Source organism: Megachile rotundata, chromosome 3 (assembly GCF_050947335.1).
Source record: "Megachile rotundata isolate GNS110a chromosome 3, iyMegRotu1, whole genome shotgun sequence".
In the NCBI taxonomy this organism is placed as follows: Eukaryota; Metazoa; Arthropoda; class Insecta; order Hymenoptera; family Megachilidae; genus Megachile; species Megachile rotundata.
The window spans coordinates 11,074,036-11,087,447 of NC_134985.1; the positions used below are offsets into that span (position 1 = coordinate 11,074,036).

A 13,412-nucleotide genomic window follows, 5' to 3' on the forward strand; every position below is an offset into this window, starting at 1 on the left:
CATTGCTATCTAACAGAATAATTTATTTGTTAATCCAGCACCAAATTTAATAAATCATGTCTAAGATCGTCCTATACGTTTGCGAACGCGTTAGAAAAAAGAAAATGATCACCTTTTGGCCGTGACTCAGCGGCCAACTGAGGGTAATTTTCCGCAGGAAATTTACCGCGGTACATCATTACCTGGTGCAGCCACCCCGTCGGCAGGTTCGTGTCTATGTTCACAAAGAAGCAGAGCACGAGAGCAAGTAAGAAAGAAAGATCAGAACGTGGTTTGTATCGGCTCTTTCTCTCTTTTTCCTCTCTCCCTTCGTTCCCTCACGCTCTTTCTCCCTCTTTTCTTCGCGAAAAGCGAAAGAACGTCGTTAGCTCGCGTACCGTGCCGGTTTTGCCTTCCACCCCCTCTCTATCTATAGACGTCGCAAAAGCTAACAGGGTGGGGAGCAGGGTGGCTAGTGGTGGGCGTTGGTTGCCGGGGGTCGTCGTCGACCTCCACCCTTTCACCCGGTTCCCCTTGAACCGCCCTCCGTGCAGGAACCGCTCTCCCTCCGCCCTTCTGCCCGCGGAGAGGGTGGGATTGTGTATTCGAGATAAACCACCCTCCCGTCGACGGCGCTGCCACGTGTGCGCCGACCATTTTGCTGAAACATAATGTAACTCGGAACGATGTTAAAATATGGCGTGGCCTCGGAATTACACGCACCCCCGCGTGTATTAGACCCACGAACCACTTTCATCCCTTCCTTCGCTCTTATCGCCAATGGATTCTGGCAGGTTCACTTCGCGCGATTGAATATCAAGCAAAATGGAAAGAAAATGAAAAATGTTTCCTTCGTATTCGTCTCGAACCTTTCACCTGACCCCGGCGAAATCTGTTGATACTTTCACGGCTTGATTGCGACTCGGTTAATTATAGACGCACCGTTTAAAGCCTCGCTCCGAAACATTAAAGGGGAACGAACGAAATTCGTTAATTTTCCATGTGTTCGAACTTTAGAAACGTCACGCTTGCGATTGAATATTTATAACGAGTCTGTTACCCGTTACTCTCTTTTTTCATCGAATCTCAGCCGGGGAAACTCGTCCTGCAGAAACTCTATTACAACGTCGCCGTTTATTTATGTACCATTAAAACTTATAACGAAACTTTTCCTACCGTGCCTCGACCATGTAAGAGAACTGTCACAACTTCGTCTTGTGACATTATGAAATTACTTGTCCGTTCTCGTCGAAAAGCGTGGATACCGCATGGAATATAAACGGAGCATGTAGAAATGATTAAAAACTTGATTACACTCGTTGATATTCGATTAAAAATTTGTTGCGATTTTTAACACTTGGTCACTGTAAGTTTTTAAGGAGGAACGATTTTTGAGAGGTGTAATGCGCGAAAAAATAATTTCCGTCGCGTCACTCGCGAGGTTTAACGAAAAGCGTCAAGGGGATGCACCGAGCGGTCAGTCGTTTTGCGAGCTACTGACCACTCGCAGTTGCATCCGCTGCACGAGACGCATTCACACACACACGTGCAATCATCTCGTCATATACTGCACCGACGAGGACGAGGGAATCTGCATGATGGAGCGAACACTTGCCGCAATTCGATTCTGGGATTAACTTTATACAGTGTTCTTGTGTCTTTACGTAAAATTCATTTTGAGTATTTTATGCAGACTTCTTTTTTCATGGCGCATTTATATTTTATTGATATAACGAATTTTACGCGGTGTACTGGCATTCATATATTGACGAATAAAGTTATTCATATATGGAATAATGAAAGAGGGATTTTCTGAGTGGGGATGGAAAAATTAAGTCATTTTGAAAATTTAAAATTTTAATTTTTTTATACAAGTTAACAGAGTATATTAACTTAGAATACTAGGAAGGGTTTGTAACTTGTTTACTGGCATTTGTGACTAATTTGTTGAATTATTGCTGGTTTCAACCCTCTGGAATATTTTGACGAGTCTCATGATGCACTCACAGTACAAATGTGATAAATCTTACTTGAATTTTTAATACCTTATAATTTGTAGCTTAAGTTCGGTTATAATTTGTATTAACAAAGCACGCTGAATATAAAATATAATAGTTTAATTTTGTTTATTTGTTTTAATATAGTAGCAGAGTCTAGTGCTGATTGAACCATCAGATCGTGCAAAGGTTTATGTTTTAACCTGTTATTGTTGTTCTTAACTTGTTCTAACTTATTACTGTTTATTATAATTTGCTTTAACTTATTATTGCTAGTTTTATCTTACTTTAATATATAACTACTTGTTTTAACTTATTACTCTCTATTTTGATTTGTTTTAAGTATTGCTTATTTTAACTTGCTTAAACTTATATTACTTATTTTGGCTTGTTTTAATATATTGTTATATTGTGTAAAGAGAATTAACACATTAATTATTCTAAATAGTATTATCTATAATTTCACTCTCTTTTCCCTTATAATTATAGTGGATTAGAATATGGACGCGAAAGGTTCGCTTATCAGGCACTACAACTAAGAATCAAGACTTGTACAAGTATATTATTATATTATTAAAAGTATATTGTTTAACTTATTTTCTAGCACGTGTATCGCATCAAAAATATCGTCAGCACGTTAATAATTCAAAGTAGTATCTATAATTTTATCCTCAATTTTGTGACTATTCAGAATCAAACATTGACATAAAATGTGACGTTCACTTTTCGAACACAACATTTAAAAACTTGTACAGGTGTGATATTGTCTGTTTTAACTTATTTTCTGTGTCATATCAAAAAGATTGTCAGTGTATTAATTATTCAAAACAGTTCGCCTATAATTTCACTCTGTTTAACCTTATAATATGTGAGTCAAAATACGGACGTAAAAGGTGACGTTCACTTATCAAACACTACAACTAGAAACGTATATAAGCGTAATATTATTTTAACTCATTTTCTGTATTATATCAAAAAGATTGTCAGTGTATCAATTATTCAAAACAATATCGTCTATAATTTCACTTTCTTTTTTCTTATAATATGTAGGTTAAATATGAACGTAAAAGATGACGTTCACTTATCAAACACTACAACTAGAAACGTATATAAGTGTAATATTATTTTAACTCATTTTCTGTGTCATATCAAAAAGAATGTCAGTGTATCAATTATTCAAAACAGTATCGTCTATAATTTCACTTTCTTTTTCCTTATAATATGTGGGTTAAATATGGACGTCAAAGGCGACGTTCACTTATCAAACACTACAACTAGAAACGTGTACAAGTGTGATATTATTTTAACTGATTTTCTGTATCATATCAAAAAGATTATCAGTGTACCAATTATTTAAAACAATATCGTCTATAATTTCACTTTCATTTTCCTTATAATATGTGGGTTAAAATATGGACATAAAACATGACGTTTACTTATCAAACAACACAAGACGCGTACAAGTATAACATTGTTTGTTCTAACTTATTTTCTCGCACACGTATCACATCAAAAACATCGTCAATCATCGAAACCCTCGTCATCTTCAATTTCACCAGCCATTTTGAAAAATCAGTTTCAGAAATTAATATAAAATATGACGTTCACTAATCGAACACCACTAAAAATCGAGCCGTACAACAAATTTTTTCGACCGAAACGTTATGTAGTCCCGTAACGACTAGTGGACCTCACCCCTAGCCCGTCTTTGAATAATTTTTTTCTCTCTTTCCCGCCCGGAGCTCGCCCCACCCTCCTCCCCGTGTGCCTCCGGGCACGAACAAAGGCCCCGAATAAATACAAATAGCACTTTCGAATAACGACCAACGAGGTCTCCGCCTATGGCGTTGTCTATAAGGGCCCCATCCTCCTTCTCCTTTTTTTTATTTGCCATTCATTTTCCGTGTGACCCTTTCTGCGTCTCACGGAGACGTTTTCCGATGTACGCGTGAAACAGAAATACGAAGGATCCCCACACGCTATAATTGGCTTTCGCCGGCGTATCGATATCGCATTATGCCGGCTGATTAGCATACTCGCCTCTCTGAAGATCTCTTTCGTCACGCGCATAATCCAGGTACGCTAGAGAAAGGGTGCGTTGCTTTTTTGGGAACACGGCTGACTTGTTTCTTGGTGATGCATCGAATTGTCAAGTGACTTTCAACTGACGGAAATTCTTTTTTATCCCGTACTTGTAATGACGGGTTTCGAGGTTTTTTTAAATTGTAACTGGTGTTAGGTTATACTGTAAAAATATTTGGAAAAACTACTCTAATCTACGACACAAAGATTAGCCAAACTTTAACTTAATTTTACCTAACCTATTCTATAAAAATACTGAGAAAACCTAACCTAATTTAACTTAACCTCCTCTATAAAAATATTTAAAAATCCTAACCTAACTTAATTTAATCTACTCTACAAAAATATTGAGAAGACTTAGCTTAACTTAACCTAACCTACTCGACAAAAATACTCAGAAAACCTAACCTAACTTAACTTAACCTAGTCTACAAAAAGATTAAAAAATCCTAACCTAACTTAATTTAATCTACTCTACAAAAATATTGAGAAAACGTAGCTTAACTTAACCTAACCTACTCGACAAAAATACTCAAAAAACCTAACTTAACTTAATTTAATCTATTCTACAAAAATATTGAGAAAACGTAGCTTAACTTAACCTAACCTACTCGACAAAAATACTCAGAAAACCTAACCTAACTTAACCTCCTCTACAAAAATATTGAGAAAACTTAGCTTAACTTAACCTAACCTACTCCTATAAATTAACTGAAAAATTGGGTTAATTTATGACGACATTAATCGAAGAAAATCGACAATTTTATTTCTCGAAAAATTTGTGCAACAAAGTTCGTTCGAACTCATGTTCGTTATATGCTCCACCTTTGTTTTTTTCGTCTATCGCTTTTTCGCGTTTCTCTTTCATGCAAATCGGATACAGGATTACGATGCCAGGGACGGTTGTACTTTTGCCAGCCAGGCCTGGTTTTGAATAATTCCCCTGGAACCCAAGGTTACGGTGTCACCTGGGTGAATGAAATCCGAACGTGACAGGGAATTAAACACTTAAAATTGGGCTCGCTACGTGAAATAATATTTTCAATTATATTTCTTTATTTTATTACGCGATAGTTCCACTTGCATTCTTCTAATAATTTGCTTTCGTAATCTTTTTGACAAAAATAATGGGAAGGTTATAAAATATATTTAAACAGACAAAGACAGAGGCAGAGGCAGAGACAAAGATAGTCAGACGGAGACAGTCAGAGATGGACATAAATTACTATCAGTACCACCTGGCACCTCAGCAGTAAAAAAGATATAAAAAAAATATAAAATAATAGAGAAATCGAAAGTTTCAAAATTTCCAACACAGACGTAAGAATTACGTCTTAAACGCAGCTCTTTAATGAATATTAATACCGGTATTACTTCAGTGAACGGTACAGTTGTCCCTAGGGTGCCGTGAAACAGTACGGACGCCGTGAGCACCAGTTTCCGGCAGAAAGTTAATTCCGTACGAACAAGGAGTGTTGCGTTTACACGCAGTGAATGAATTTGCGAGAGGCACGTTTGGTCGTAAAGTTTTCAGCGGTTCGAAGGTCGAGCCCATTTTTAATTCGAGGTCAATGGTGCTCGAGGGAGAGTTAAAACTCGGCCGAACGATGGGTCTGTTGACCCCCAAGATTTTTTACTCAGGGTGGCTGAAATCGGACCACCCTGTCATTAGCATAGAAAAGTCTGCTTCTCCGTCGAGAGGTCCGCACCGGTGGTTTAACGACAGTCATTACGCGAGCCTGGCAGCTCGTAAACTTTTCTTGCGGTTCTTTAAAATACGTCCCTTCTTTGCGACCACACTTCCGCATTCACCTTGTCCATTTAACGTTTATTTGCGCGTTATCGTTCGTTGCGACCCTTAACTGCAGGATGCTTAATTCTTGAATCACTCGGCACTTGAAACTCGCGGCTGATGGTGCGTTCGCTGTTACTTTTTCATTTCGATATTATGGGTTTCGAATTTCTAGTCTTAATGGAGCAGGTGTTCGTTCGTGAGAATGTGTCTCGTAATTACTGCGTTTTTATTCAAACATTTATGCAATTTTAATTTTATCATTCAATATCATTTTAATTTATCATTTCATTATTCTCAAAATGTCTACTATATACGAAATACCAATTGTAATGTCGATACGAAGAGTTTTATTTAAAATCTTGATTTTATTAAAATTAAAATCAAGGGATGTATTTTAAACAAAAAGAAAATTAATTTTGGCAAAATTCTATTCATTTTTTTAATTTTATTAAAAGCATAGAAATTCATTATACTCTTTTAATTTCCTACAGAAAATACGTGATTGTCCTACCCCAACTAAAACCCGAATCTTGCTCCAGATTTCTACATTTCGACAAGGATTTCCGCGTCCATTGTCGAGTCGAAATTCAATAGCGCAAAAACCACGTCTGAATAGCACGCACAAGCCTGAAAACGTTTCGCCAGGAAACATCTTGGAAGACGTCTTTCTTTCCTCTTTTTTTCGTGTTCTTAGGCTTTTTTGTCTTTGGTGGCTGAAAAGGGTTGCGAAGGGAAGAGAAGAAAGGAAGGAACGATGGTTAAGACGTGTGGGAAACTAGCCTACGGTATGCAAATGGCGTCCCGAAGGGGTGCAAGGGGGTTGCAAAAAAAACGCTAACCTTCTGCATTGTGTTCTCTATAATGGACCAGTGGCACCGATCTTATGTAAATTGTCGCTGTGATCAAAGACGTGCCAGTTTCCTTCCTCTCGTTTGATGTATTCCATCGATCTATATCGATAACCCGATTGTTTTTCCGCCCCGGAGTGTAATTGACATTTACGAGCTTTTCATTTGATCTTCTTAACGATGGTGCTTGACCGGATCGCTTAAAGGTTGCAAAGAAACGTGATTAACAAGAGTTATCGTGGAAACCTTTATTGTATTAAAATGAGTTTTCGTACATTGTAGGGATATTTATTTTTCGATTAATGCGTTTCCTCTTCCTGGTACGCCAATTGGATGTCGACGTTTTCCAGACGTTGACGAAGTTCGTCGAGCACTCCTAGTTGTATTTGATCAACGTCCTCCATGGGACAGTACTCATCTTCGCTGGACCTGGAAACAATTTATTTTATTCTTACTGTTTGATGTGGAAAATTGTTACTGGTTAAATTGCTAATTTTTCAGCCAATGGGATTCAAGAGAAATGGAGACTGTACTGTATTAAAATTATATTATACGCGTTTATAATTATATTGTAAAGCGTTTGTTAGTAATTATAATTACAGACTATTGTGAGAAAGGGTACTAAGTACGTATGGATTTCTAAAGTCATTTTCATACAAAAGAAATATATGAATCTACAAGATAATTTATTAAAATTTATAAATGACATGATATTGGCAGTATAAAACACTCACTTTATATAATTGTAAATTATGTGAATAATTTAACGATCGCATTCTTCAGCGTCGAATAACGGCATTCACTTCAAGCGATTCGTTATTCATTTATTTCTTAAAGCGGTTCAATTTAACGAAGTGTAAACGATGGCAAATCCACGATTAACTGAAGCAAGTAATCTTTTTTCTGGTGACTTTTTTATTCCTGTTTAATCGGTGTCTGGCAAACTGCAAGAGAACCTCGGTGCCGTCCAGAGGCGACATCCGGCGGCGTTTCCACGTCTTTTCCGGAAGTTAGGGGTGCTGAGGGCGGAGAGCAAGGGGTCATTGAGGGCTGAAATGGGCCGAGTGGGATGAAATCGATTTTTTTTTCTGACGCCGCCGGAAGTTCGAATACTGTTTCCCTAATTTCATCACTAGATGGCGCCAAATCATCTGTTTATCGCTGATGTTATTATTTTTATTCGTATTTTACTGTTACTTATCGATCAGTTTCTTTCTGTTTAAATAGGTTCGTTTAGTTCACTAGTTACAATTATAATTTAGTTACTTTAGATAATTACATACAGTATAAAGTACTATACATACAAGTAGTAAACTGTACGAATTTCTTCTACAATTATTAATTTATCATAAATATTTTACCAGGAGAAAAATAGAAAAAATGTTCCTCTCCATTTGACAGTCTTCTGAATTGTGTCCAAATATACGTATAAAAAAATAATTACTCAAAGTTAATTGCTCAAAAATTATTTAAACATATGTAACATATGAATATAATTCATAATCAAACGTGCAATATTCATGCATTCTATCTACAACATATTTTGATAAATAAACGTTCAAAGAAAAATCCAAATAAGCTTTAAAATCCCAAAAAGAAGTCCTCGACTCTGCACGTGATCCCATTAGTATCATGTCTTATCGCGTGCCTCACAAATTACAATTTCCGCGTGTGTTTATTACGAGCCGGGAAAATTGAGAAACGGATTACCGTGTCTCGCCTTAATCAACCGGCCAACTAGAGCGTAGAACAAAGATAAAGGAATAATTAGCATCTGTCGCGGGACATCGAAGACAGAGACATCTGACAACGAGCGCCGAAAGGTCGGGGTTTGATTTTGTGCACCCCTTACGAGGCCACCCCTTGCCCACATGAAGGGTGGGGCTTCATGGTATCTGAACGTCCATGAACCCACCCTTCGGACGGCCCAACCATACCTCCCCTACGTTCCTCCCTTTTTCTCTATTTCCAACCCTCCCAGCATCTTCTTCCACGCCATCTGCGACTCTGGCGTTGTACTTTCGATATCGGGTTGAAATTCAATTTGATGCGATTTAAGTTTCGTGGGTGGTTTTTTGTTCTAATTGTTTTCTTATAGTATAGATCAAATTGATACTGTAATTTTGTAACTTTCAGTAGGATTCAATTTTTGCGTTGTCGGCCATTGATGAAAATAGACATTTAGGTGCAGACAATATTTAGAAAGGATGTTAAGATGATGAACTGTATAAATTATGTTTGATATGTAAACTTGATATGTAAGTTATAAGTCAGTGGTTAAATTTGATGTTTGTTTATATGCTTAACTTCATGATTATAAAATTAGTAGTATGTTATATAAATACTACTATAAGTGCTACTGTAATGTAAGTAATACTGTAATCAGTAAAATGTATAGCATAAGTAGGACTACTGATAGTAACATTGTATAATATAATTAGAAGTACTATTAATGTGTGTATAACATAGTAGTGTACCAGTAGTGATTCTGTATAATATAAACACTAATAGTATATTATTAATGGTAACCTAACCTAACCATACAATACAGTACCACAAGTAACTACATAATACAAGCAGTGTACCAGTAGTGTACTGTATAATATAAATACTAATAGTAACCTAATCTAACCATACAATACAGTACAAGTAACTACATAATACAAGCAGTGTATCAGTAGTGATACTGTATAACATAAATATTAATAGTATATCACTAATGGTAACCTAACCTAACCATACAATTCAGTACCACAAGTAACTAGTACCAGTTGTGATACTGTATAATATAAACACTAATAGTATATTATTAATGGTAACCTAACCTAACCATACAATACAGTACCACAAGTAACTACATAATACAAGCAGTGTACCAGTAGTGTACTGTATAATATAAATACTAATAGTATATCACTAATGGTAACCTAACCTAACCATACAATTCAGTACCACAAGTAACTAGTACCAGTAGTGATACTGTATAATATAAATACTAATAGTATATCACTAATGGTAACCTAACCTAACCATACAACACAGTACCACAAGTAACTAGTACCAGTAGTGATACTGTATAATATAAATACTAATAGTATATCACTAATGGTAACCTAACCTAACCATACAATTCAGTCCTACAAGTAACCACATAACACAAACAATGCTATCATCACTACCACATTACTGCAATAATATTAAAAAATGTCTCCTTTTACCGTGCAATCGTCACAATAGTAGGAGGAGCAGGTAACGCAGCCAGGAACGATCTGAATGTTCCAGTGATCAACCGATCAAGATCCTGTGGCTTGGTAACATGATGAGGTAAGTCGGTGTCATCTCTGGTGCACCCTGCATCGTGCACGATCTTCCAATCGATATCCGATTGCTTGTAAACGCTGGTCAGTTCACGATAAATCAGCTCCACTGCCTCGTATCTGGAACATCGATATACAAATTTATAATTATAATTTCTAATGACAAAATGTAGTACAAAATTCTTATACGTAGAAATTACTAACAGCGTTTTAAATATTTCAAATTTAGCGCCAGTTTCTCTTAAGCCACCATTAAGCTATAAATTAATAGAAACATACAAATTAACGCAAACATCACCTCCATATTCTATCACATTTCTTCTTTAACATTATTATATTCTAAGTTTAATTATATTTTAAGTGATTGTTTTTCTTTAAATATATTCGTTCGTTAAATTGCATGTTCGTAGAGATAGATATATAATGTCCATAAACCCAGTGTTAATTTTACTAATTCAGTTTTGTATCTTTCGAAGTCAAATTTATTTCGTCCACCAAATTCCTTTATTCAAAAAACCGTAGTACAGAAGTTTGTTAACACGTCGTAAATAATGAACGCAAAAAAACACGTAGAAGAAAAGAAAGGAGGAAAATAGCGAGCAATGGAAAGTTTATAATGCTCCGACGATAACACGTGGCTACAGAAGTTGAGGCATTTCCCGAAGGCACGCGACGAAAGTTAACACGGCCACGGGACCAGTTCCGGGTGGTCGTAATTTGTACTCCTGCTTCTCTCCATCTCCCTTTCTCTATCTCTTTTTCTCCAACTCTTTTATACCGTTCTCACCTCCACTTTCGGCTTTATCTGATCATAAGTTTTCCTCGTTTTCTGCAGCTGCAATTCGTCCTGCACCCAACCTATGTATACACGCTTTCGTTATTAAGACCGCCGAGATTTTGTTGAAAGATTGCCGGTATCTATGTTAGTATATTACAATTTATTCTTGCAATTGTGTTCAAACTGCGGTTTAACCCGTTACTACATACTTGCAAGTTTCTTTTAATTTTAAGAAACTTTGTCGAAAATTTTTCTTTCTTTCAAACATTTATCGATTCATGGTTCCATTTAAAATTGCAGAAAATGTAACAAATGCTGAAATGTCGCAAATTAGACAAAAAGTTTGTTAAAATTTAATAAATAGTTCTATCGGTGAGAAAGTCTTGAATTCACTGGAATTAAAGTCACTTGTGTACAAAAATGCCACTTTGGTTATTTTAGTAAAAAAGTGGGACATTAAGTAAAATTATCCGAAGAGTTTCAAGAATAAAGAAAGAATGGAAGATAAAATCAGTCGTAGCGGACATGTAGGCAGCAGATCAAACGTTAAACAATTAGGGTACGAAGGATCGACAAGACGACCATAATTGGCCGAAGTCTTTCTTGGTAGAACCAGCTGCGTGTCTACAAGCGATGTACGCCCGTTTGCTAACGCGTTAACTGTTCGGAAGAGAAGACCATCGCCGACTCTCGCCCACTTTTTCCTCGCTGAATATTAATTATTCCCTTGGAAGGTACACCTGCCCTCACCCCTGCCCTCGGCCGGACATACATACCTATACATACTTGTATACATGTATCACGGCTCATGATTCGCACCGCAGATTATCCTAACAGTTGTGTAACGAAGTCGGTAACGATCGGGTCTCCCGAGGCTACGAAACTGGTCCGTATGTTGTACGAGTTAATGCCACTCTTTAAATTGGACGAATATATGAATATTTGCTTCTTTGGATATTTGTGCTTTTTGCGTTGGAAACTAGTATTTACAAGCTTTAAGCACTCTTGACGTTGCATTGTTTAATTTATTTTAAGTTAATTAGGGTCGATGATACAGCTACATTAAAGTTAGAGGATTAGAGGGAGTTTGATATATGTGAATATTTGCTCCTTTGGATATTTGTGCTTTTTGCGTTGAAAACTAGTATTTACAAGTTTTAAGCACTCTTGACTTTGCCCTGCTTAATTTATTTTAAGTTAATTAGGATCAAGGATTTATAGAGTTAGATTTGATGTATGTGAATATTTACTTCTTTGAGATATTTATGGTTTTCTCGTTGGAAACTAGTATTTGCAAGTTTTATTGAGCACTCTTGCCCTGTTTAATTTATTTTATGTTAATTAGGATCAAGGATTTATACAGTTAGATTTGATGTATGTGAATATTTACTTCTTTGAGATATTTATGGTTTTCTCGTTGAAAACTAGTATTTGCAAGTTTTATTGAGCACTCTTGACTTTGCCCTGTTTAATTTATTTTAAGTTAATTAGGATCAAGGATTTATATAGTTAAATTTGATGTATGTGAATATTTACTTCTTTGAGATATTTATGGTTTTCTCGTTAAAAACTAGTATTTGCGAGTTTTATTGAGCACTCTTGCCCTGTTTAATTTATTTTATGTTAATTAGGATCAAGGATTTATATAGTTAAATTTGATGTATGTGAATATTTACTTCTTTGAGATATTTATGGTTTTCTCGTTGAAAACTAGTATTTGCAAGTTTTATTGAGCACTCTTGACTTTGCCCTGTTTAATTTATTTTAAGTTAAGTGGAACTAAAGGTTAGGTTAGGTTTGGAGGTTATGTAGAATATTCCATTTTGATGTTACAATAACCTAACCTCAAATTCTCATATTAAATAACCTTAATATATTTTTGCACCTTTTTTTATTAGAATTAATACAATATTTCAGAGCTTCATATCAACCATCAGTTGTGCAACAAAAACGTCTAATTTTTATTAAAACATTCATACATCGTTAAGTAGCAATTTACAACTATTTTAATAAAATTAAATAATTCTATATTCGTACAATTTCTTCTCTAACTATTAACAGATTTCACCCCCACCTTAAATACACATCTCCCAGAAATTTCAGAACCGAATGCAGTCCACAAATCTCCATTAGCAACAACAATAAAAGATTTCCTAAATTTTGCAAGAAATTCCAGAACGAATTACAGTTCGAAAGAAATATTTCCGCAACGAATGCACCTATCAAAACGAACCATACGCGGCATCGAAAGGGTATCTATTGCCCCTGTCATTTTTTCCGCCGTACACAAATCTAAAAGCAGATGTCACACAGAATCTCAGCGACGCTTTCACGCTTCCAATTCTATCTATGATTCATATTTTTCGACTCGTAACCGGTTCTGTTATTCCCTAGTTTTTTCCTCCGTTTTTTTGTCTTAACGCAATTCAACATGAAAGGTCGAGGGAATCATAGAAAGGGAGAAGAACAGAGACAGAGATTCTAGGGAGAGACGATAGCTGGAACAAAGAAACGGCGAGAGAAAGATGAAGAGGATAACGAGGAAGGAAGGGAGATACGAAACTGGTCGACGCAGCTACGAATGAGTTAACGGACAATGGCGGTCCACGTTAAAAA

The 13,412-nt window shown here is 36.1% G+C and overlaps 1 protein-coding gene and 1 long non-coding RNA gene across 3 annotated transcripts in view; both read right to left on the bottom strand.

Moving 5' to 3' along the window:
* Positions 1–6,693: 6,693 nt before the first annotated feature.
* The window catches only part of LOC100879000 (UPF0489 protein C5orf22 homolog), a 469,523-nt gene continuing 462,804 nt past the window's right edge, over positions 6,694–13,412 (bottom strand). The window contains exons 4-6 of one of the 2 annotated variants that reach the window (XM_076529511.1): positions 9,920–10,138; positions 6,977–7,130; positions 6,694–6,900 (exon numbers count right to left, since the gene is read on the bottom strand). In XM_076529511.1, coding sequence (XP_076385626.1) covers positions 7,001–7,130; positions 9,920–10,138 — 349 coding nt within the window. In that variant the 3' untranslated portion in view covers positions 6,694–6,900; positions 6,977–7,000. Of the gene's footprint in view, positions 6,901–6,934; positions 7,131–9,919; positions 10,139–13,412 lie in introns of those variants that run through there. The other variant, XM_012282437.2, reaches the window with a different exon arrangement.
* LOC105662129 (uncharacterized) overlaps positions 10,207–13,412 on the bottom strand; it is a 53,640-nt gene continuing 50,434 nt past the window's right edge. Inside the window, exon 5 of the long non-coding RNA XR_001095508.2 lies at positions 10,207–10,275. This is a non-coding gene — a long non-coding RNA (uncharacterized LOC105662129). The remainder of the gene's footprint in view (positions 10,276–13,412) is intronic.